Below are 26038 nucleotides of genomic sequence, written 5' to 3'. Positions count from 1 at the left end.
CGGGAGGCCTTGCCACCAGAGGACCAGGCCCAATTGCTGCTTCTTCGTTTCCCGTCTGACTTTGGGACCTCGACTTACTTCCCAGAGCCTCAGTCTCCTTGGCTGTAAAATAGGGACGGTGAGAGTTTAACTACTACAGTTGTCAAGGCCGCAGCACCAGGCGGACGGCAGAACCCTCCAGTCGCTCTCCGTTTAATCAATGAGGGAAGGAAGGTCAGAAGCCCTTGGCCTCTTGCCTGAGGTCACGGAGCACCAACAAAGACTTAGAGGCTGCGCCCAGGTCAGAGGCAGCTCCTTTACCCCTTGCCATGGAGAAGTACTTCCTGATGTAGGACTGATGGGGACCACAGAGACCCCCAGACCAGGCGTCTTGAGTAGGGGGAGACTGTTCTGGAAGCAGCGCACTGTGGCTGGCGGGCGAGAGGACGGAGGGCAGGCCCACCCCGTACACCTCCCTCCCTCCGCCCCTCTTTCCCTCCCTCCTTCCTTCATCCTTATCAAGATGTGGACACATGTTAGCTGGTGACCTTGTGTTGACCCCTTCACCATCTCCTTATGTCCATTTTCTTCATCATAAAATGAGACGGTTCCTAACGGGGCAGCAAGAGGTTAGATGACATGAACATGTAGTTCTCGCAGAGCCTACTGCAAAGTGGCGCTTGGCGGTAACTCCCTCCCCGCTCCTCCCTCTGCCTCTTCTTCTCTTCCAGTCACATCCCCATGGCTTGGGAACGTGACAGAGGGGACAGCACACGGACAGGCCATGGAGGAGCCCAAGTTGAGGCGATGGAGTAGCAGGGGCCTTGGCACAGAGTCAAGGACAAGTGCAGAGCGTTTCTGAAGACACTCCAGGAGTTGGGAATGAGTCGCCCCCCAGATGGAGGCGTAGAATAAATGGGGGTGCCAGAAGTGGAATCCCGGGCCTCATACCTAGTTGTTCCTGGTTGTAGTCTTCCAATCTTGGGACGTGACAAAGCTCAGCACATTTGTAATAGACTGGATCATCAGGAAGACTAATGAATATTTAATTTAAAACAAATCAGCTGCTATCATAAGAGAAATAGAACCGATAAAGAGCAAAATCACCTTAGCTCTCATGTACGGGCCTCAAGGCTCACAGTAACAGGGGACCAGTGATCTCAGTGATGTCATCCGCTGGGCCACCCTGGCATGAGTGAAGTCATTTTGAGAGGACGTGCTAGACTTAGTGGCAGGACACACATGCCCGGGCCCTTCCCCCTCGTGGCTCTGCACCGAGGACGGAGGCTCAGACACCATGCTCCTGCTGGCTGGGACGCTGATGTCCTCATGAGCTTTGCCTCTCGTGTTGGCCTCTAGTTTCTGGGGTTGGTGGGGAGCTGTCACACGGAGAAACACACACACAGTCCAAAAGGCTGCCGTCAGCCCTCAGTTGATAGGAAAAAATCGAAACTTCTGTGAGGTGAGGCCACTGTTCTATTGCTGTGTTTATTAGCCCAATTTCTGATGTCGTATCGACACCATGGCTTTCCTGCACTCATTCAGCAAGTACTTATTATACAGTTATTTTACAATCGATGTTGTTCTGGGGGGTAGGGATACCATCCAAGGCCCCGACCCACGGAGCCCAGCTTCCAGTGCAGGGAAGAGGCAGTGCCCAGGCCCCCCCACGGGGCCTGTGTCCACATGTGTGAGTAAAAGCACACGGGTGGGGTGACTGAGAGGGACAGGGACAGAAGTAGTCCTGCAGATACGATGGACAGGGTGGCTCTTCTGACAAGATTTTTAAGTAGAGCCCAGTGCAGCAGTGAGTCCCAGGGATCCGAGGAAGTGAGTCCCAGGCAGAGGGACCAACAAGGACAAACACCCTGAGTCAGGAGTGAGTTCGGAGTGTTCCTAAGACAGCGAGAGACCTGTGTGCCCTGTTCTGTAAGAGGGGGAGGTGAAGGCAGAGGGCGGGGGGCCAGGTCATCGGCTCACAGAGTGGTGGGAGACCACTGGGTCTGGTGTCCCGTGTCAAATGCAATCTCATTTAGACTGACCCTTGCCGTCCTGGCTGAGCTCCCTCCAGTGGAGAACCGCAGCACTGACCACCCCCTTCCTCCAGCCACACCAGCTAGCTTCCCGTCGTTCTGCCCTCAGTAGAACCCAAGCCCTGTCCCTGTTTACAGCTGGGGAAGCCTGCGTCCGTGTTCTGGACGTGTACCACCCAGGAGCCATGAATTCCACTCATGAAACAGGTAAAGAGGCTGCGCCTAGAGAAGTGCCTGTCCTGTCCTAAGTCTATCACTCCTCCCCTGAAAGCCACAATAGAAACACTGCCCCAGTGTCATACCCAGATCAGGCTGAAGGTCACCCTATTTTAAACAACCCTCACCTTCGGCATCGTCAGGCTCACTCTTCATCAAAGGGCCCCTTTGAAACTTCAGGAACAGCCTGCAGAGTTTTGGGATTGTGGAATGCTTGTCCGTTTGCTCATTTGGGAAAACAGGGGTGCTGGGAAATGTGCAGGTACTTAAGATGGATTAGGAGAAGCACATGGCAGGAAGGAGCTTCAGTGCCTCTTGGGGACGTGTGGCCAGGGGGCATAGGATGACTTTAAGCAGGGCAATCTGATCGTTCTATTGATGCCTCAGCAGGGTCCTCTGGGCTCCTGTGTGGAGACTGGACTCAGGTTAGCAGTCTGGCAGCTGGACAGTTAGGAGGCTGAGATCAGGTAGGAGACCATACTGGCCTCGTCCAAGCTTTAGTTCTCCTGAGAGGAGAGCGTGAGGTGCAGACTGGCTGCAGATTACTTATTCAGGATATGAGTCACGGGTCCCCCAGTAAGAGAATGGAAAAGAAAAGGAGAAAAGAAAAGGAGAAAGGTTAAGTAAAGTTTGCATTAATGAGCTAATTGCTCCTGTGGGAAGTTGGGGCTCATTGCTGCTGAGAATCTTCAGAGGAATCAATAGGACAATGATTCTCAAGATGGGGTCTGGGGACCAGCAGCCTCGGTTTCACCTGGGAGCTTCCCTGGACTGGAGGATGGAGAGGCAGGGTCTCTACCCTAACTCCTGGCCCTCCCTGATCAACATTGGCTTCCCACCATTTTTGGATTTTACTTCTGAAGTTGAGTGAAGGTTCTTGACTTCAGAGAAGCACTAGGGGAGTAGAGAGAGACACCCCTGCCCACTGTGCAGGATCCTGGCCAAGTGTGGGGAGCTGTCCACCCCAGGGTGCTGAAGCCAGTGGACAGAGGGCGGTACTTGACCACACCCCCAGGCTACCCACTGTGACTTGGCATGTGGACGTGGAGATGCAGGGAGTTTGAACATGTGTGGTGCATTTTCAAGAAGAAATCGTTAGTACCTGGTACAAGAGATGAAAGAGGGCCATTGGAAAGATAAGTCTCAGCTTACTTTCTTAGGGACTTTGATTGATAGTGGTGACAGGAGCAGGTACCATTTTGTAGGTCTGAGTTTGAAGTACCTGTGAAATATCTGGGAGTCTGGAGAATATGGTGGTCTGTCCGTCACCATGCTGAGAGTAGGTGGACGAGCCCAGGTGTGCTGGCAAGATGGGAAGAGGGTTGGAGATGCAAACTTGAGGAGCAGGAGGATGATGGAGGGGATCCCTTCTGTCATGAGTCAGTGAATTAAGAGTTGTTCTGGAGCAAATGCTGGGAGGGGCCAAAGGAAATGACTTCTAGGATGTGAAGCACACTTAGGTACTTAGAAATGGTCCCATTTATTATGAAGGGACTCCTGGGGAGCTCCAAAAACACTTCTGGTTCAGGAAATAGTTCTTTAACAAAGATTTCCACTGCTTTTAATAACCTACTGTTTATTTGAAAAGTATTGGAGACTTCATGCATCTCTAGAGGCTTAGGGCATACAAGAGCATGCCATGGATTCCATATCAATCACCCTTTCTTCTCTACAGTTTCAATCTTTTCTGGTGATAGTGTTTTGCTTTTTTTTAAGAGATAAAACCCCCAAGGGACTGTGTGTCTTTTATATTCACATTAGGCTCTGGGTGGGCAAAGAAGACACACTTAGCAACCTAACACAGACTTCTACCAGGGATCTATCTAGACTACCTGTTGCTAGGCAAACTCAACTCAAGAATGTCCCTACAGATGTGTGATATGAGTGCATCTGGTCTCAGGTTGGCTCAGTGCGAGAACCTAGATGATTCCAAGCTCAGAATTCTTGTTGTAAGTTCATTTTATTGAAAGGAATCAACATAACTGCTAGTACAGGAAGAGACACTATGTAGGTTCTGACAGTCTTCTGTCAACTTTTAAAGGCAAAGCAGATCACCTAGAGAGCCCTCTTTTCTTTTATGGAGATGGTCAGAATGTGGCTTATTCAGGCACTTAGTTTATTTTCCTCAACATGATCTCAAGTGGCATGATACATGAACTGATAATTCAGCTGTGGATTATTCTCCTTGCAGTAACGATTCGGAGGCCCATTTATTTCTTTTTTTTTTATTGTTGGTCGTTCAAAACATTACATCTAACTTGATATATCATATTTCACAGTTTGATTCAAAAGGGTTATGAACTCCCATTTTTACCCCGTATACAGATTGCTGAATCACATCAGTTACATCAATTACATTTCCATTGATTTACATATTGCCATTCTAGTGTCTGATGAATTCTGCTCTCTATCCTAACCTCTACTATCCCCCCTCCCCTCCCCTCCCCTCCCCTCCCCCCTTCTCTCTCAACCCCCTCTACTGTAAAACATTTCTTCCACTTGTATTATTCTTCCCTTACCCCTCACTTCCTCTTGTATGTAATTTTGTATAACCCTGAGGATCACCTTCTCTTTCCATGCAATTTCCCTTCTCTCTCCCTTTCCCTCCCGCCTCTCATCCCTATTAATGTTAATCTTCTCCTGCTCTTCGTCCCTACTCTGTCCTTAGTTACTCCCCTTATATCAAAGAAGACATTTGACATTTGTTTTTTAGGGATTGGCTAGCTTCACTTAGCATAATCTGCTCTAATGCCATCCATTTCCCTCCAAATTCTATGATTTTGTCATTTCTTAATGCATAGTCATACTCCATTGTGTATAAATGCCACATTTTTTTATCCATTCATCTATTGAAGGGCGTCTAGGTTGGTTCCACAATCTTGCTATGGTGAATTGTGCTGCTATGAACATTGATGTAGCAGTGTCCCTGTAGCATGCTCTTATTAGGTCTTTGGGGAATAGACCGAGAAGGGCAATAGCTGGGTCAAATGGTGGTTCCATTCCCAGCTTTCCAAGAAATCTCCATACTGCTTTCCACATTGGCTGCACCAATTTGCAGTCCCACCAACAATGAACCAGTGTACCCTTTTCCCCGCATCCTCTCCAGCACTTATTGTTGTTTGACTTTCTAATGGCTGCCAATCTTACTGGAGTGAGATGGTATCTTAGGGTGGTTTTGATTTGCATTTCTCTGACTGCTAGCGATATTGAGCATTTTTTCATGTACTTATTGATTGATTGTATGTCCTCCTCTGAGAAGTGTCTGTCCAGGTCCTTGGCCCATTTGTTGATTGCGTTATTTGTTGTCTTTTTGTCTAATTTTTTGAGTTCTTTGTATACTCTGGATATTAGGGCTCTATCTGAAGTGTGTGGAGTAAAGATTTGTTCCCAGGATGTAGGCTCCCTATTTACCTCTCTTATTGTTTCTTTTGATGAGAAAAAACTTTTTAGTTTGAGTAAGTCCCATTTGTTAATTCTAGTTGTTAACTCTTGCGCTATGGGTGTCCTATTGAGGAATTTGGAGCCCAACCCAACGGTATGTAGATCATAGCCAACTTTTTCTTCTATCAGACGCCATGTCTCTGATTTGATATCAAGCTCCTTGATCCATTTTGAGTTAACTTTTGTGCATGGCGAGAGAAAGGGATTCAGTTTCATTTTGATGCAAATGGATTTCCAGTTTTCCCAGCACCATTTGTTGAAGATGCTATCCTTCCTCCATTGCATGCTTTTAGCCCCTTTATCAAATATAAGATAATTGTAGTTTTGTGGATTGGTTTCTGTGTCCTCTATTCTGTACCATTGGTCCACCCGCCTGTTTTGGTACCAGTACCATGCTGTTTTTGTTACTATTGCTCTGTAGTATAGTTTGAAGTCTGATATCGCTATCCCGCCTGATTCACACTTCCTGCTTAGCATTGTTTTTGCTATTCTGGGTCTTTTATTATTCCATATGAATTTCATGATTGTTTTATCTATTTCTACAAGAAATGCTGTTGGGATTTTGATTGGCATTGCATTGAACTTATAGAGAACTTTTGGTAATATCGCCATTTTGATGATGTTAGTTCGGCCTATCCATGAACAGGGTATATTTTTCCATCTTCTAAGGTCTTCTTCTATATCTTTCTTTAGGGTTCTGTAGTTTTCATTGTATAAGTCTTTCACCTCTTTTGTTAGGTTGATTCCCAAGTATTTTATTTTTGGGGGCGATATTGTGAATGGAGTAGTTGTCCTCATTTCCATTTCAGAGGATTTGTCGCTGATATACAGGAATGCCTTTGATTTATGCGTGTTGATCTTATATCCTGCCACTTTGCTGAATTTATTTATTAGCTCTAATAGTTTCTTTGTAGACCCTTTTGGGTCTGCTAGGTAAAGAATCATGTCATCTGCAAATAGTGATAATTTAAGTTCTTCTTTTCCTATTTTTATGCCTTTAATTTCTTTCATCTGTCTAATTGCTCTAGCCAGTGTTTCGAGGACTATGTTGAACAGAAGTGGTGAGAGAGGGCATCCCTGTCTTGTACCAGATCTTAGAGGGAATGCCTTCAATTTTTCTCCATTCAGAATGATGCTGGCCTGTGGCTTATCATAGATTGCTTTTACAATGTTGAGGTATGATCCTGTTATCCCTAATTTTTCTAGAGTTTTGAACATAAAGGGATGCTGTACTTTGTCGAATGCTTTTTCTGCATCTATCAAGATGATCATATGGTTCTTATTTTTAAGTCTATTGATGTGGTGGATAACATTTATTGATTTCCGTATATTGAACCAGCCTTGCATCCCAGGGATGAATCCCTACTTGATCATGGTGTATGATTTTTTTGATATGTTTTTGAATCCGATTTGCCAGGATTTTATTGAGGATTTTTGCGTCTAGGTTCATTAGAGATATTGGTCTGTAGTTTTCTTTCTTTGAAGTGTCTTTGTCTGGTTTAGGGATCAGGGTGATATTGGCCTCATAGAATGAATTTGGAAGTTCTCCCTCTTTTTCTACTTCCTGAAATAGTTTGAAAATTATTGGTGTTAGTTCCTCTTTAAAGGTTTTGTAAAACTCTGCTGTATACCCATCCGGTCCTGGGCTTTTCTTAGTTGGTAATCCTTTGATGGTTTCTTCTATTTCCTCTATTGTTATTGGTCTGTTTAGGTTGTCTATATCCTCCTGACTCAATCTGGGCAGATCATAAGACTTAAGAAATTTATCTATGCCTTCACTATCTTCTATTTTATTGAAGTATAAGGATTCAAAATAATTTCTGATTATCTTCTGTATTTCTGAAGTGTCTGTTGTGATATTACCTTTTTCATCCCGTATGCTAGTAATTTGGGTTCTCTCTCTTCTTCTCTTCATTAGCATGGCTAAGAGTCTGTCGATTTTATTTATTTTTTCAAAGAACCAACTTTTAGTTTTGTCAATTTTTTCAATTGTTTCTTTTGTTTCGATTTCATTAATTTCAGCTCTGATTTTAATTATTTCTTACCTTCTACTTCTTTTGCTGTTGTTTTGTTCTTCTTTTTCTAGGATTTTGAGATGAAGTATGAGATCGTTTATTTGTTGGTTTTTTCTTTTTTTAAGGAATGAACTCCAAGCAATGAATTTTCCTCTTAGAACTGCTTTCAATGTGTCCCATAGATTCCGATATGTTGTGTCTGTGTTATCATTTAACTCTAAGAAGTTTTTAATTTCCTCCTTGATGTCTTCTAAAACCCATTGATCATTCAGTAACCTATTGTTCATTCACCAAGTGATGCTTGATTTTTCCTTCCTTCTTTTATCATTGATTTTCAGTTTCATTCCATTATGATCAGATAAGATGCATGGTATTATCTCTACTCCTTTATATTGTCTAAGAGCCCTGTGACATAATATATGGTCTATTTTTGAGAAGGGTCCATGTGCTGCTGAGAAAAAAGTGTAACTACTTGATGTTGGGTGGAATAGTCTATATATGTCAATTAAGTCTAGGTTATTAATTGTGTTGTTGAGTTCTATAGTTTCCTTATTTAACTTTTGTTTGGAAGATCTGTCCAGTGGTGAGAGAGGTGTGTTGAAGTTTCCCATGATTATTGTATGGTGGTCTATTAGACTCTTGAACTTAAGAAGAGTTTGCTTGATGAACATAGCTGCACCATTATTTGGGGCATATATATTTATGATTGTTATGTCTTGTTGGTGTATGGTTCCCTTGAGCAGTATGACGTGTCCTTCTTTATCCCTTTTGATTAACTTTGGCTTGAAATCTATTTTATTAGATATGAGTATGGACACTCCTGCTTGTTTCCGCAGTCCATATGAATGGTATGATTTTTCCCAACCTTTCACTTTCAGTCTATGAATATCTTTTCCTATCAGATGCGTCTCCTGTAGGCAGCATATTGTTGGGTCTTGTTTTGTGATCCATTCAACTAGCCTGTGTCTCTTAATTGGTGAGTTTAAGCCATTAACATTTAGGGTTATTATTGAGATATGGTTTGTTTTCCAGCCATATTTGTTTATTAATGTTACTAAACCTGATTTGTTTTCCTCTTTGATTACTTTCCCCCTTTTACTGTCCTACCTCCCACTGTTGGTTTTCAATGTTATTTTCCATTTCCTCTTCCTGTAATGTTTTGCCAAGGATTTTTTGAAGAGATGGTTTTCTAGCTGCGAATTCTTTAACTTTTGTTTATCGTGGAAGGTTTTAATTTCATCTTCCATCCTGAAGCTTAATTTCGCCGGATACACGATTCTTGGTTGGAACCCATTTTCTTTCAGTGTTTGAAATATGTTATTCCAGGATCTTCTAGCTTTCAGAGTCTGTGTTGAGAGATCAGCTGTTATCCTGATTGGTTTACCCCTAAATGTAATCTGCTTCCTTTCTCTTGAAGCTTTTAAAATTCTCTCCTTATAATGTATGTTGGACATCTTCATTATAATGTGTCTAGGTGTGGATCTCTTATGATTTTGCACATTCGGCGTCCTGTAGGCTTCTAGGATTTGGGATTCTGTCTCATTCTTCAAGTCTGGGAAGTTTTCTGGTATTATTTCACTGAATAGATTGTTTATTCCTTTGGTTTGGAGCTCTGTGCCTTCCTGTATCCCAATGACTCTTAAGTTTGGTCTTTTGATGTTATCCCATAATTCCTGGATGTTCTGCTCATGGTTTCTTAGCAGACTTGCTGAGCTGTCTATGTTCTTTTCAAGTTGAAATACTTTGTCTTCATTGTCTGATGTTCTATCTTCTAAGTGATCTACTCTGCTGGTAGTATTCTCAATTGAGTTTTTAAGTTGGTTTATTGCTTCCTGCATTTCTAGGATTTCTATTTGTTTGTTTTTTATTACCTCTATTTTCCTGTGAAATTGATCTTTTGCTTCCTGTATTTGTTTATGTAGTTCCTTGTCAATGTGATCTTTCATTGTCTGATTTTGCTGTCGCATGTCTTCCTTGAGACTCCAGATCATCTGTAGCATGTATATCCTGAACTCTCTCTCTGACATTCCCTCTGTTGCAGCTATTACCTCTTCTAAAGTTGAGTTGACCTGCATTGCTTGTGGTCCTTTCTTTCCTTGTCTTTTCATACTGTTCGCGTTTCTTTCTGCTTGATGAAACTGTTTTTTTTTGAAATTTTCCCCCTAATTATTTATATTGCTCTTGTATAGTTGAAAAATCTCCCTTGCAGGGCGGGTAGTGGCTGTGCCCCTCCTCTAATTGGGGTGATCTGTCTACCGCGCTGGCGGGCCCCTAGGCCTGCTCCGCCGGTCGTTCGCAGGTCTGCCCACCCTGCGAGTGCAGGTGGCGGCTCTGCTCTGCCCCCACTCCAATTGTGGTAACGTGACTACCACCCCCTCGGGTCGTTGGGCCCGATCCGGATGCAGGTAGCTGCTCTGCTCTGCCCCTACTCCAATTGGAGTGACGTGTCTACCATGCTAGCAGGCCTCTAGGCCTGTTCCGCTGGCGGGTCTCAGGTCTGCCTGACTCTGGCAGTAGGGGGAGTTGGCGGTCGAGAGTCCTTTGGTCCTTACGGTCACGCCCACGGAGAGATTTTGAAGTTTCCTGGTTGTTCGCCAGGTGGGCGGGGCTGTTAGCAGAGCCCGGAGGGCATGGCCATGTGCTGGGCCATGCGGGGACCCCTCTAGCTGAGTCGGGCCGCTGGGGGCCGCCTGAAGAGCGGGGCAGCTGCGTCTGCGTGGCTAAGATCTGGGCGGGTGGTGTGGCTGTTCGCAGAGCGAGAGCAGGGCCTCCCGGGAGAGCCGGGATGGCGGAGGCGTCTGCCGGTTTGGGCTGCCACTCCGCTCCGGGCTGCCGCCGCTTGCAGAAGCTGCTGGTGGCCGCGGGATTGGACCTCTGTGCCCGCCGGGGGTGGGGGGGGCACCTGTAGAGCAGGGCAGTTTCGGCCGCTTGGTTAATAGCCGGGCGGGTGTGGCAGCCGCTTGCAGGGCGGGTGTGGCGGCCGCTCATGGGCCTCCCGTGAGAGCCCGGTTGGTGGGGCCGTCTGCTGGTTCCGGCTGGGCGGGCCGCACCACTCTGGGTGCCCGCCGCTTGCAAAAGCGGCTGCTGGCTGAAGGACTGGACTTCTGCACCCACCGCGGGGCTACCTGTAGACCCAGGTAGCTGCGGCCGTGTGGTTAAGAGCCGGTCAGGTGGGGCGGCCGCTCGCAGGGCGGGTGTGGTGGCCTCTCGCAGAGCGAGAGCTGGGCCTCCTGTGAGAGCCCAGATGGCGGAGGCCGACTGCCGGTTCAGGCGGGGCGGGCCAAGCCGCTCCGGGTGCCTGCCACTTGCAAAAGCGGCTGCTGGCTGCAGGACTTGACTTCTGCACCCGCCGAGGGGCTGCCTGTAGAGCCGGGTAGCTGTGGCCGCGAGGTTAAGAACCTGGCGGGTGGGGTGGCCTCCCGGGAGAGCCGCTTGTAGGAGTGGCTGATGGCTGCAGGACTAGACCTCTGTGCCTGCGTGGCTGGCCAAGATCCACTTCTCTGGGACAAACTGTCACTTCGAATAAACCTACCAGTTCACGGCAGCTCTCCTCTTAAGGGAATTTTGCTAGAAGTTCCTCCGTAGGTAGGCTGCAGCTGTTCCAATGGGTCTTTCTTATCCCGTTAAAGTGGAGACATTGGAATAGCTGCTTCCTCACCGGCCGCCATGTTGGATCCCCCCCATTTATTTCTTTATTAGGCTTTCATGTGAACATGGAGCTTGTTGTATCTGAAGACAGAATTTCAGTCTGAGAGCAAAGGGGTTCACAGACGAACTCCCAGCTACTCCTAATGGAGTGGTTTCCAGGTATTCTACCAATTTAGTGACCATTTTCATCTGTATTTCTTTATACTTATAGTTTATTAATGACTATTTCCCACAGAGAACTCTTTGATTAGTTTTAGAATCTTTTCTATGGATTAGAGCCAAACTGAGGGAGGGATCATGGATGGATCATAATTATCCTGTCCATGACAGACAGGCTGAAGGAAACTTCAGGTCTACCTTCCATCCTGGAGAGAATTATTCTAGAACCATGTTTTAAAATTTGTCATCCACCCTTGAGGTTAGTGGATTATTTTAATCAGAAAATTTTCTCTGTATAATCTCTAGCCTATTTCCTAGAAATATTTTCTTTACAATAAGGAAGTCACCTTTTGTTATCTTATTGTAAACATATTAAATTTTATTGAATGTATTTGTCTCAGACTATCATCTACATGAAGCAAAATTGCTCACTAGTTAAGCAATATGCCAGAGACCTATTGACTGTGTAAATTACTTATTTAATTGGCCAGTTGGGGACTTTGTTCATTAAGGATGTGTCAAAGCTGGACATACCTATATTTACTAAATGAACTAGCATTTCGACCTCACTCTGAATCTACCAACGACTGTTCTAAGAACTTTCCTAATCTTAACTCATCTGATCCTCAAAACAATTCTATGAAATGGCTGCTGCAATTATCCCTGATTTGCATATAAGGAAATTGAGGCCAAAAGACATTTTATAACTTGCACAAGAGGTGGCAGAACTGGAGGCCAAAGCGCGGGTTCCTCCTGGCTGTGCGCCCCGAGCCATGGCTGTCTGTGGCAATCCAAGTGCAATGCTTTCTTTGAAAAGCTGTGCTAGAAAGTTTCAAGCATTTTTTTTTTCTCTCTCTCTCCCAAAGCATAGCCATGAGTTGGTTCTTGTGTCTTGATTTAGTTCCCCCCTTGGTTATTTTCGGCCAAATGGTCTTCACATGACTCTCCTCACTCTGACCTACTTCTGAGCCCAGCTGACTTAGATCCTGACCCTCTCCCGAGTCAATGACGTGAGAGCTGGAACTCCTATCTGTCAGCAGCATAGAGGCCCGTGTTTCTGTCTCACGATGGAGAATTATGGATGTTGCAAGGTGGACAAGTTGGCCTCAGCAGGACTGTGGAATGGAGGGAAGAACACTCACTGCCAGGTGTTCAATACCCAGCGGATGGAGCCCTCTCCTCTCACCTCATCCTGCCTGCTGGTTGAGAGTCTGTCCCAGGATGAGCTCTGCATCTGCTGGGAGGCACCCACAGAGTAGGCACTGTCAGGTGCCACTTCTCTTTAAGAAAAGCCTCAAAGACCCATAGAAGCACCATCGTTTATCTCAGAGGCATTTCCCGTCTCTCGGCAGGTGTGCTCTATGTGAAGCTCGGGGGCATACTTTAGCTAGGGATGGATCTTTCCAGCGCCTCCCAAAATTCACCAGATAAATAGTCACCTAATACACCATTTTTTATAAGGACACAATGAAGTCTTCGTGGCACTAACCTGAGCTGGCCTCCATAGCCCTACATGGCCCTGAACAGTGCTGACATCAGGAATAAGGGCTCATGTGCCCTCCTGAGGTGTTCAGGGAAAGTCTAGTACCATGCTGTGCCCGCTGCTGCCCACAGCCAGTGCCTATTAATACCCAGGTCTTCTGCTTTAGGAAAAGCAGACACCAGATGTTCTGAACAGTTCACACCCAAGGGAATTCTTACCCTTGACTCTCACTCCTGGAGGAGCAAACCCATTTTGTCCCTTTAGATGGCAGTTACAGTTCTATTTTCCATGGACTACAATCCTGAAGATCTCCAGGAGCACAGAGAAACACCAGAAGTCCAATTCCCATGGTCTGTCCACCCTCCCATGGTTAAATGACCAGTATTCCCCAGCACAAAAACCAAGACAAGAGGACAAAGAGCTCTGTCCACAGAGGCTCACTGATATGTATGGAGAAATGGCCAGCACGACATCGCGGTTCTTGCTGGTCTCCAACTGCAGACACCAGTTCTGTTTCCCATATATGTAAAGCATTCTTTGCATTCGAATGTTCATAGAAATCATGCAGTGTGGTAAATCATGCCTTCAACCGGTTGTGGTCTCGTTTGAATGACTGCCAATGTTTTTCTTTTCAGTTCCTCCCAAGTTTGTGGTTCAGCCCCGGGACCAGGACGGGATCTATGGCAAGGCTGTCATCCTCAATTGCTCGGCTGAGGGTTATCCTGTCCCCACCATCGTGTGGAAATTCTCAAAAGGTACCGAGTTACTTGATTTACTTGTTATCTGCTAAGCATACAGGCTGTTCTCTAGAGATGCTTCCTGCAGGTAGATTGTGGTTCTGTCTCTCCCGAGTCTCAGGTGTTTTCACTCAGACCATGCAAGTTCATGACAATGTGTCCTTGGAAAGACCCCCAAAGGACATCATCCAGGTAGGCTATTCCAACACCTGGGAAGTGACTATCTTTCTACCTGTAAGTAACTGTGATCTGCTTAGAGACCACTGCAAACCTGCACATGAGAAGCTTCAAGGGTGAATTGTCAAAATTATGCTGTCCTGGAAAATTTTGTGCCCACTATTAAGGCATGAGATTAAATAATGGAAGAAAGTTAAAAAATAAAATCATTGGCTGGCACAGTGGCACAAGCCTGTAATCCCAGTGGCTCAGGAGGCTGAGGCAGGAGGCTGATGAGTTCAAAGCCAGCCTCTGCAAAAGCAAGGTACTAAGCAACTCAGTGAGACCCTGTCTCTAAATAAAATACAAAATAGGGCTGGGGATGTAGCTCAGTGGTTGAGTGCCCCTGAGTTCAATCCCTGGTACCAAAAATAAATAAAATGAAATAAATAAAATAAAAAGATATAAAATCATTAATTTTTTTTGAAAATTTGCCTGGTCATATTAGAGTAGCTGTTTGAGGTATGATCTCCTTACCTTGGTGATGTTTTTAAAGGCAGTCCTATTGTGAGTGGCATTTAATATTATTTTCTAATGACTGGGTAGAGTTTAGATTAACACATCAGTAAGTACACTTACTTATCTGTTGCCTGAGCTAAGATTGAGTTCAATGACAAATTCATGAAGGTCTACTCTTTCTCATATCCCTTCTGGATGTGGGTAGTTTAGGATTAGCTTTCTATTCATCTTTTTTTTTTTAAGTTTTGAGTTTGGTTGACATATAATTATACATACTTACAGGGCACAATGTGATGTTTTGATACATGTTTGCATTGAGAAATTATCTAATAAGGCTAATTAGCAGATCCATTACTTTAAACATTTCTCGTTTTCTTTGTGGTAAGAACATACAATATCCTCCCCTCTAGCTATTTTGGAAGGTACAGTAAATTGTTGCCAACTCTGCTCGCGCTGCTGTGCACTCGGACACCAGGATTTCTACTTCTTATCTAATTTAGCAGCGCCCCCAGCCTGCCCTCCCCAGCCTCTGGTAGCTGCTATTCTACTTGAGATTACTTGTATTTGGGGGGTTCCACCTGTCAGTGGAAGCACACGAGATTCCTTCTCTTCAGCGACTTCACTTACTATGTCCTTGAGTCTCATCCACGGTGTCACAGCGACAGCCTTTCATCCTTCTTTGTTAGTTCTCCTAAGTCATCAGGGGCCCAAGCTTCTCAGATCGGAAGAAGAGCTCTGCCACTCTGCAGGTATCTCTCACCCGGTGTTCATGTGACCCAGAAACCTGGCAAGAACGACTTAGAGGAGGCTCTCAGTCACGTTGGCGCGTGGTTTCAGAGGTTGCGGCCACACTCGGCAGGCTCCGTGGCTTTAGGCCTGGAGTGAGGCAGAGCATTATGGCAGAGGGCTGTGGTGGGGGAAAGCCGCCCAGTTTCAGGCAGCCTGGGGAGAGAGAGAGAGAGAGAGAGAGAGAGAGAGAGAGAGAGAGATGTGTAGGTGTGTGTCAGGGCATGCACCCAGTGACCCACATCATCCAACTAGGTCCCCCACCCAGTGGTCTGTCCAGCCATCAAGGGATTTGCCCTCCTGATCCAACCACATCCCCCAACCCCGTCTCTGGCCAGGAGACCTTGGCGGACATTCCACATCCAAACCGTCACACCCTCAAAGACAGACGTTAAGCTAAAGTGGTGGCTCTGACGTTTCTGTGGAGGAGGGGGCACCAGAGGGGAGAATGTCAACATCAGTCCTGCTGACGTCCCATGACCAGGTCACCCCTCACCCTCAGGGTCTCTAGGACATGTTGTGGCCAGCACACGGTCATCACGAGCTTGACCTATATTCATTCATGAAAGGAGGGGAGGGTGGACACTGGGCAGAGGGCATCTCCAGCACTTTTGTTGGACGTGTCTCTTTTTTTCTAGAAAAATCACTTTTGATCACATTGATCTTGGTCGGTGTGTTCATTTTTCCCAGGAATAATTTTCTACAAGTAGAATTGCTGGCTCAGAGAGTGAACGATTTCCCCAGGTTTTGAGATGTGTTGACCCTTTGCAGTGTGACTCATGCACACACCCTCCCTGGTGTGCAGCGGTGCCTGTTTCTTGTAACCGTGGTAGTACTCCATATATGCTTGTGTTTAAATATCACCCAGTGCAGTACAGGGATAGTGTATATTTCTCCTTTAATTATGTAAGTAATAAAGATGTTTCTCTGAAGACAGTGAGCCTTGCTTGTGGAACATGGTTCCTGTAATCAAAATTGTCTGTCAGAGCGTAAGCACCACTCCCTGAAATATGACAAAACAGACATCAATAAACCAGGCTCAGGTCACCTCCCTGGGAGCTGTAACAGTTTAATCCCACGGCCACAGAGTTCAGAGTATATCACAGTGGCCCGGGGTAGCTGCTGCAGAATGAACCACCCTTGCTGAAAAGTCGGACTCTCACTTTTAACCTTGGATCTGAGTACACCAAGTCCAAGGCATTCAATCCTGTCTCCTGATTTTTCCTCTGACATGAACAAACAAGGTCACTTATCTATAAGAGAGTTTTAAAAACCAGGGATTCCTAGCCTGGTGACCTTCACCTGGGCTCCCAGAGTTCCACAGATGGACTAATTTCTTCACAGGCCTCTCATTCACAGTGGAGGGAACTGGCATTAATCACTGGCCCTGGGACCAGGGCCACCCCTTGTTAGCTGCTGGGAACTCAGAAGGGCTGCCAAAGGGAGAGAATAGATGATACACTGGCCTGTGTCCTTCCCTGGCCGTGGGGATGGATGATGCCTAGAATGTTCCAGAAACTCCCAGGAGGACACTGTATGTCATGAAAGGAATAAATGAAAGGAAGGCCCAGAAGTCCCAGGAGGCCAGAGTCCTGTGCCAGTCATCACAAGCCTGTGGCTTGGCCAAGTGTGGAGTGTGGCCTCCGCCATGGGACAGAGATGCTCACCAAGGCCAGGAGGCTGCTGGGATGGCCTAAGCCGGGAGGTGGGAGCTGCCCACACCTGAGGGGTGCCGAAGGCAGACTGCACAGAGAGCAGGACCTGCAGGCCTGGAAGGAACCCCGGGGGGTGAGGGACCTGAACAGGGGGACAGCTGTTGGTTCTGACTGTCCTGAGCTGCAGGACTCCATGAGGTGTGACAGGAAGGGACACGTGGAAGATGGCCCTGGGTCCTTGCCCTGAGACTCCGAGAGGAGTGGGGGGCTGATGAGAGGAAAGGGCGGCTCGGGGTCAGATCCAGGCAGAGACAGGGCAGGAGTCCGGCCTCAGTCCCTGAGCACAGCTGGATTTCTACAAGAAGCGCTGGTGCGGCGCTCAGTGACCTTCCATTCTCCCTCTGTGATAAATGCTGCTCTTGGTCAGGGCTTCCAGTCTATTCTGCCACCACAGGCCAGCTTCCGTTTGTCACCACAGTTCTGTGTCACACTGACTCTGTGCTCACCACAAACCCACGGCCACAGTGGTTCCCAGAGAGGAATGTCCCAGCTCGACCTGGTTCACAGAGGACCCTCTGGTCCACTCCTCCCTGTTCACAGAGGACCCCCCTGGCCCACTCTCCCCTGTTCACAGAGGACCCCCCTGGCCCACAACCCCTGTTCACACAGGACCCCCCTGCCCACTCTCCCTGTTCACAGAGGACCCCCCTGCCCACTCCTCCCTGTTCACAGAGGACCCCCCTGGCCCACTCTCCCTGTTCACAGAGGACCCCCCTGCCCACCCTCCCTGTTAACAGAGGACCCCCCGCCCACTATCCCTGTTCACAGAGGACCCCCCTGCCCACTCTCCCTGTTCACAGAGGACCCCCCTGGCCCACTCTCCCCTGTTCACAGAGGACCCCCCTGGCCCACAACCCCTGTTCACACAGGACCCCCCTGCCCACTCTCCCTGTTCACAGAGGACCCCCCTGCCCACTCCTCCCTGTTCACAGAGGACCCCCCTGGCCCACTCTCCCTGTTCACAGAGGACCCCCCTGCCCACCCTCCCTGTTAACAGAGGACCCCCCGCCCACTATCCCTGTTCACAGAGGACCCCCCTGCCCACTCTCCCTGTTCACAGAGGACCCCCTGCCCACTCTCCCTGTTCACAGAGGACCCCCCTGCCCACTCTCCCTGTTCACAGACGACCCCCCTGGCCCACTCTCCCTGTTCACAGAGGACCCCCCTGCCCACTATCCCTGTTCACAGAGGACCCCCCTGGCCACTCTCCCTGTTCACAGAGGACCCCCCTGCCCACTCTCCCTGTTCACAGAGGACCCCCCTGCCCACTCCTCCCTGTTCACAGAGGACCCCCCTGGCCCACTCTCCCTGTTCACAGAGGACCCCCTGGCCCACTCTCCCTGTTCACAGAGGACCCCCCTGGCCCACTCTCCCTGTTCACAGAGGACCCCCTGGCCCACTCTCCCTGTTCACAGAGGACCCCCCTGGTCCACTCTCCCTGTTCACACAGGACCCCCCTGCCCACTCTCCCTGTTCACAGAGGACCCCCCTGCCCACTCCTCCCTGTTCACAGAGGACCCCCCTGGCCCACTCTCCCTGTTCACAGAGGACCCCCCTGCCCACCCTCCCTGTTAACAGAGGACCCCCCGCCCACTATCCCTGTTCACAGAGGACCCCCCTGCCCACTCTCCCTGTTCACAGAGGACCCCCCTGGCCCACTCTCCCTGTTCACAGAGGACCCCCCTGGTCCACTCTCCCTGTTCACAGAGGACCCCCCTGGCCCACTCTCCCTGTTCACAGAGGACCCCCCTGCCCACTCTCCCTGTTCACAGAGGACCCCCCTGCCCACTCTCCCTGTTCACAGAGGACCCCCTGCCCACTCTCCCTGTTCACAGAGGACCCCCTGGCCACTCTCCCTGTTCACAGAGGACCCCCTGGCCACTCTCCCTGTTCACAGAGGACCCCCCTGCCCACTCTCCCTGTTCACAGAGGACCCCCCTGGTCCACTCTCCCTGTTCACAGAGGACCCCCTGTCCACTCTCCCTGTTCACAGAGGACCCCCCTGGCCCACTCTCCCTGTTCACAGAGGACCCCCCTGCCCACTCTCCCTGTTCACAGAGGACCCCCTGCCCACTCTCCCTGTTCACAGAGGACCCCCCTGGCCCACTCTCCCTGTTCACAGAGGACCCCCCTGCCCACTCTCCCTGTTCACAGAGGACCCCCCTGCCCACTCTCCCTGTTCACAGAGGACCCCCTGCCCACCCTCCCTGTTCACAGAGGACCCCCCTGGTCCACTCTCCCTGTTCACAGAGGACCCCCCTGCCCACTCTCCCCTGTTCACAGAGGACCACCCTGCCCACTCTCCCTGTTCACAGAGGACCCCCCTGGTCCATTCTCCCTGTTCACAGAGGACCCCCTGGCCCACTCTCCCTGTTCACAGAGGACCCCCCTGGCCCACTCTCCCTGTTCACAGAGGACCCCCTGGCCCACTCTCCCTGTTCACAGAGGACCCCCCTGGCCCACTCTCCCTGTTCACAGAGGACCCCCTGCCCACTCTCCCTGTTCACAGAGGACCCCCCTGGCCCACTCTCCCTGTTCACAGAGGACCCCCCGGCCCACTCTCCCTGTTCACAGAGGACCCCCCTGCCCACTCTCCCTGTTCACAGAGGACCCCCTGGCCCACTCTCCCTGTTCACAGAGGACCCTCTGGTCCACTCCTCCCTGTTCACAGAGGACCCCCCTGGCCCACCCTCCCTGTTCACAGAGGACCCCCCTGGTCCACTCTCCCTGTTCACAGAGAACCCCCCTGGCCCACTCTCCCTGTTCACAGAGGACCCCCTGCCCACTCTCCCTGTTCACAGAGGACCCCCCTGGCCCACTCTCCCTGTTCACAGAGGACCCTCTGGTCCACTCCTCCCTGTTCACAGAGGACCCCCCTGGCCCACCCTCCCTGTTCACAGAGGACCCCCCTGGTCCACTCTCCCTGTTCACAGAGGACCCCCCTGCCCACTCACCCTGTTCACAGAGGACCCTCTGGTCCACTCTCCCTGTTCACAGAGGACCCCCCTGGCCCACTCTCCCTGTTCACAGAGGACCCCCCTGGCCCACTCTCCCTGTTCACAGAGGACCCCCTGCCCACTCTCCCCTGTTCACAGAGGACCCTCTGGTCCACTCTCCCTGTTCACAGAGGACCCTCTGGTCCACTCTCCCTGTTCACAGAGGACCCCCCTGGCCCACTCTCCCTGTTCACAGAGGACCCTCTGGTCCACTCCTCCCTGTTCACAGAGGACCCCCTGCCCACTCTCCCTGTTCACAGAGGACCCCCCTGGCCCACTCTCCCTGTTCACAGAGGACCCCCTGCCCACTCTCCCTGTTCACAGAGGACCCCCCTGGTCCACTCTCCCTGTTCACAGAGGACCCCCCTGGCCCACTCTCCCTGTTCACAGAGGACCCTCTGGTCCACTCCTCCCTGTTCACAGAGGACCCCACTTGGCCCACTCTCCCTGTTCACAGAGGACCCCCCTGCCCACTCTCCCTGTTCACAGAGGACCCCCCTGGCCCACTCTCCCTGTTCACAGAGGACCCCCCTGCCCACCCTCCCTGTTCACAGAGGACCCCCCTGGCCCACTCTCCCTGTTCACAGAGGACCCCCTGCCCACTCTCCCTGTTCACAGAGGACCCCCTGCCCACTCTCCCTGTTCACAGAGGACCCCCCTGCCCACTCTCCCTGTTCACAGAGGACCCCCCTGCCCACTCTCCCTGTTCACAGAGGACCCTCTGGTCCACTCCTCCCTGTTCACAGAGGACCCCCCTGCCCACCCTCCCTGTTCACAGAGGACCCCCTGCCCACTCTCCCCTGTTCACAGAGGACCCCCCTGCCCACTCTCCCCTGTTCACAGAGGACCCCCCTGGTCCACTCTCCCTGTTCACAGAGGACCCTCTGGTCCACTCCTCCCTGTTCACAGAGGACCCCCCTGGCCCACTCTCCCTGTTCACAGAGGACCCCCCTGGTCCACTCTCCCTGTTCACAGAGGACCCCCTGCCCACTCTCCCTGTTCACAGAGGACCCCCCTGGTCCACTCTCCCTGTTCACAGAGGACCCCCCTGCCCACCCTCCCTGTTCACAGAGGACCCCCCTGGCCCACTCTCCCTGTTCACAGAGGACCCCCCTGCCCACCCTCCCTGTTCACAGAGGACCCCCCTGGCCCACTCTCCCTGTTCACAGAGGACCCTCTGGTCCACTCCTCCCTGTTCACAGAGGACCCCCCTGCCCACTCTCCCTGTTCACAGAGGACCCCCCTGGTCCACTCTCCCTGTTCACAGAGGACCCCCTGGCCCACTCTCCCCTGTTCAGAGGACCCCACTTGGCCCACTCTCCCTGTTCACAGAGGACCCCCCTGCCCACTCTCCCTGTTCACAGAGGACCCCCTGGCCCACTCTCCCTGTTCACAGAGGACCCCCTGCCCACTCTCCCTGTTCACAGAGGACCCCCTGCCCACTCTCCCTGTTCACAGAGGACCCCACTTGGCCCACTCTCCCCTGTTCACAGAGGACCCACTGCCCACTCTCCCTGTTCACAGAGGACCCCCTGGCCCACTCTCCCTGTTCACAGAGGACCCCCCTGCCTACTCTCCCTGTTCACAGAGGACCCCCCTGCCCACTCTCCCTGTTCACAGAGGACCCCCTGGCCCACTCTCCCTGTTCACAGAGGACCCCACTTGGCCCACTCTCCCCTGTTCACAGAGGACCCCCTGCCCACTCTCCCTGTTCACAGAGGACCCCCTGCCCACCCTCCCTGTTCACAGAGGACCCCCCTGGCCCACCCTCCCTGTTCACAGAGGACCCCACTTGGCCCACTCTCCCCTGTTCACAGAGGACCCCCTGCCCACTCTCCCCTGTTCACAGAGGACCCCCCTGCCCACTCTCCCTGTTCACAGAGGACCCCCCTGGCCCACTCTCCCTGTTCACAGAGGACCCCACTTGGCCCACTCTCCCCTGTTCACAGAGGACCCACCTGCCCACTCTCCCCTGTTCACAGAGGACCCCCCTGGCCCACTCTCCCTGTTCACAGAGGACCCCACTTGGCCCACTCTCCCCTGTTCACAGAGGACCCACCTGCCCACTCTCCCCTGTTCACAGAGGACCCCCCTGGCCCACTCTCCCTGTTCACAGAGGACCCCACTTGGCCCACTCTCCCCTGTTCACAGAGGACCCACCTGCCCACTCTCCCCTGTTCACAGAGGACCCCCTGCCCACTCTCCCTGTTCACAGAGGACCCCCTGCCCACTCTCCCTGTTCACAGAGGACCCCCTGCCCACTCTCCCTGTTCACAGAGGACCCCCTGCCCACTCTCCCTGTTCACAGAGGACCCCCTGCCCACTCTCCCTGTTCACAGAGGACCCCCCTGCCCACTCTCCCTGTTCACAGAGGACCCCGCCCCCCGCCCACCCTTGGTTACAGATGTCTTTATCAGTGCCTGTAGTTACCCGTAACTGTGGGGTTCGTTTTGACGTAATCCCATGTGCATGGGATGAAATTTGCTTCATCGCAGGGCCCGGAGCTCCCCCTTTCTCTCCCTCCTCCCTCTCTGCCCCCTCCTCTGCTTGCTGACCTTCCTTCTCTTTATTTATTGTTTTTCCAGTTGGTGATTATATATGTGAACGTGGGGCTGACTCCCTGTGACGTGCCCACGTAGCTGCATTTGTCAGTTCATTCTGCAGTTCCTGCCTCCTCCCTCCCTGTCCTCTCCAGCCCCTTCCTGATCTCCACTGACCCCCTCAATCCTCATGGGATTCTCCTCCCCCTTTTTCCTTATCCTGGCCTGGCTTCCTCACATGAGGGAAAAGCACTGGACCCTTGACTGTCTGAGTCTGGCTTATTTCACTTACTGTGATGTTCCCAGGTCGTCCATCTACCAGGAAATGCAGTAATCCCATCCTCCTTTACACAGAGAACAGCTCCCCAGCGTGCACACGCCACACTTTCTTTATCCACTCACCTGTGGGCAGGCCCTGGGCTGGCTCCGTGTCTTGGCTCCTGTGGACTGTGCTCACTGGGGGAGGCTGGTGGCCCACACTGTACCTATGGGGACAGAGCCACCTGACTTCCCTTAGAAGCACTTGGCTCTTCTGCTGGGGTGCCCCCGAGAGTGAACCCCTGCTCTGGGACAGTCAGGGTCTATACCTAGGTGTGTTTTCTGTGGTCAGTTTCCCCACAGATGTGCTGGGCCTGTTCCTAGGTACATTCAAATGTCTTTTATTTTCAGAGATATTTTGGGACATTTTCCTGTAACATGTGTCCTCTCCCCAGCTTCCCCTTTCTTCACCAGGGTCTGCCATTACTGTGTCAAAGCCTCGTCACTTGTTGACTACAGCTGCCGTTTTTCTCTCATTTTAATTTGTTTACTATCTGCCAACTTCTACTCTCTGGGTCTTTTTCCTCTGCAAAACCTCTCCTCCTCTGTGCTCCTTCCAATTCACCCTTCATGGAATTATTTTATCCTTCCCCTTCTCTCTCCAGTTCTGCCAGCTCACATTTCGCTTTTGAGCTGTGGCTTTAGAGTCAAGTGACCATTCACAATTTCTTCTCAATCGTGGCAATATTTTCCTGGTGAGATTACTTGCTACTTTTCAGTGTCTTTCTTCCATTTCTTTATACGGTCTCTGCTAGATCTGGCATCCTCCTGAATACTTACATGTGAAGAAGACACTGGAAGAGAGTGTCTTGTGCAAATACTCGATGGCCCCACCCTACGCTCTGATTCCCAAACTCCCACCAGGAGGTGTTCCACCTGGGCTGCTGTCTACACCTGGGTCTGGTCCCGAGACGTGGCTCTGCCTGTCTCCCACGTGTGCCTCTGCTCAGCACACCTGCCAGGTTGCCCATCGCCCTACCTGATTGGGACGTTGGCTACTTCCTAGATTCACAGAAAGTTGAGTTTCCAGTTTTTAGCCTCCTTTCTTCCACTTGCTTTCCTAAGAAGAGAAGAAATGCTGGCTTATGCCTCCATCTTCAAATCCCCAATCCTGGATTCAATGGAAAGCCTTATTAAATTCATATTCTATTTTAAAAAAGGTGGTGAGGTAGAGAAAGAGCAGAAACCATCAGTCAAAAGAATGGACTGAGCGTTCAAACCCCAGCCAAAGAACTGTCTGGCTCTGTCACTGCCTGCAAATGACCTTATCTGTAGGAACCCTAACTTCATTGTATGTGAAACAGAATAAGCAGATCAACTGAATGAGAAGATCTATATAATTCATAGGAAGCCCTTATTATGGGGTCTGGCAGATAGCAATTAGTCAATAAATGTCATGTTATCATTATCATCATTATTGCCATTATTATAACTTCCGTGGTTAGCCAGTTGTCCCCAAACCATTTATTGAAGAGCCCACCCTTTCCCACTGACTTGACAGGCTTTAAAGTCCACGGCAGTGTGTGTGACCGGGGACCTAATTTTTGGCGCTCCCTGATGTGCTGACCTGTGTCTTCAGGCTCCAGAACCATATCTACTTTAGGGATTGAGGTGTGGGGGGGGTCTTTTTAAAATATATTGATTCGTCTGAACACACTGTAGTCATTATTTTTCTTTTTCAAAACTATCTTAGCTTTCTCATATGCATTTTGTTCACTTGTTTCTTCCAGATGGATAATTTAATCAAGGAAAATTGTATCGAGTTTTCAGTTAGTCTGGAAAACACAGAGCGCTGTACATCAAGAGGCTGATTGGAGAACAGTGACATGGTTAGAATACGGAGGCTTTCCACCAACACCTTGGGTGGTCTCTTCATTTATACAAATCCTTCCCCACAATGTTCATAAATAATTTTATTGTTTTTTCTCCGAGGTCCTCAGTAGTAGATGTGGGTGATCTCCTGCCTACAGTTTTCTTGGATCCTGTTGTTGTTTTTTGTTTGTTTGTTTGTTTTTGTGGGGGAAGGTTTTGTACCAGGGCCATGACCTCAGTGATATCCATGTCTCTCTTCTCTTAACGAGGGACAGGTGGTCCTGTCCCCTCCGCTGTCTAGCACACAGAGGGCTCCAGCGGGGGTGCTGCCCTCTTCTTCCTGCCTGTTTCTCTCTAGAAGGGCTTCCTCCCTGCCCCTTCCTCCTGTCCCTCCTGTCCCCAGCTATAACATAGTCACTCAAAGTCCTGGTCTCCCAGCTCCATTTCTCCCTGGAGGCTCCGGAGCATCTGTCTTCTGCTCCGATGCAGAAGCAGTTTTGCCTTTGCCCTGTCGTCTCCTGCTGTGCCAGACGAGTGGTTGGAGGTTGTCGTTTCTGCATGCCCACGGTGTGGTCACCAGAGGCCTGACTGTCCCTTACCACTGGGGCTGCACTGGCCTCCTCTTTGGCCTCACACCAGCCATTTCAGGAGTCCCCTTTTGGATCGTTGACTCTGACAGGCCAACAGGGGACTGACTGTTTTTCTGAGAAATCCATAGACATGAAACCAGATGCTCACAATAGTTACCCAGATACTTCCACGCAGGGTGCTCCTTCCACACTGGAAACAAGTGCTGGGCACGGCACACCTGGTCAGAAGGCTCGGGTGGCCTGCTCTGGGGCCTCCTCCTGCTTCAGAGTCTTGCTTCAGAGTCCCTCGCCTTGATCACACCCACCCTTCTCTCCCAGGGCCAAAGTGACATCCCCGGGTTCCTCCATTGTCCCTAGTGCTTATGTCTGGGAATAATACCATGAGGAGGACATGGGCAGCCCAAGCCCAAGTTCCCTGAGCAGGCTAACTCCAGGACACGCTTTCAGCCAACACCCATGTCAGGTCTTTGGTGAGAAGACTGAGGCCACATCCTTTTCCACACTCGAGACAGGTCACACTGCAGAGAACTTATCTCCATTCAAACAATCAATCTGTAAAGGGGAAAATGATGAATGTGACAAAGAAGACAAGCTGCAGGGAAAGCCAGGGAGGGAAGCATCACATAACTGAGGTGCCTCTCCTGCCTCCAGTGTCACAGGTCACATCAGCGAGCGCTGAATCACGATCTGTTCACTCTTCAGTTTTCCAATAACTAAGCCAAGGGTGAACGTTCCATCTTACTGATGAAAAGCAATCCTTGCATACTGGATCCAGAATCATAATCATGAAGTCGGCCTGCCAGAGGACTGCGCTGCCAAGCCACACCAAGTCCTCTTCATCCCATAGGTGTCTTTGACATAGAAATGAAGGATTTAAGGGAAGATAGCCAAAGGG

The 26038-nt window shown here is 50.3% G+C and overlaps 1 protein-coding gene across 1 annotated transcript in view; it reads left to right on the top strand.

Annotated features, from left to right (window-relative positions):
- Dscam (DS cell adhesion molecule) overlaps positions 1 to 26038 on the top strand; it is a 546865-nt gene that overhangs the window by 314661 nt on the left and 206166 nt on the right. The window contains exon 10 of the mRNA XM_077795550.1: positions 13610 to 13729. Within this exon, the coding sequence (XP_077651676.1) occupies positions 13610 to 13729 (120 nt within the window). The remainder of the gene's footprint in view (positions 1 to 13609; positions 13730 to 26038) is intronic.

The sequence above is a fragment of the Urocitellus parryii genome, chromosome 2 (genome assembly GCF_045843805.1).
Source record: "Urocitellus parryii isolate mUroPar1 chromosome 2, mUroPar1.hap1, whole genome shotgun sequence".
Taxonomy (NCBI): domain Eukaryota; kingdom Metazoa; phylum Chordata; class Mammalia; order Rodentia; family Sciuridae; genus Urocitellus; species Urocitellus parryii.
The sequence above is the reverse complement of the archived record's forward strand: the minus strand, read 5'-3'. Positions and strand labels throughout refer to the sequence as shown.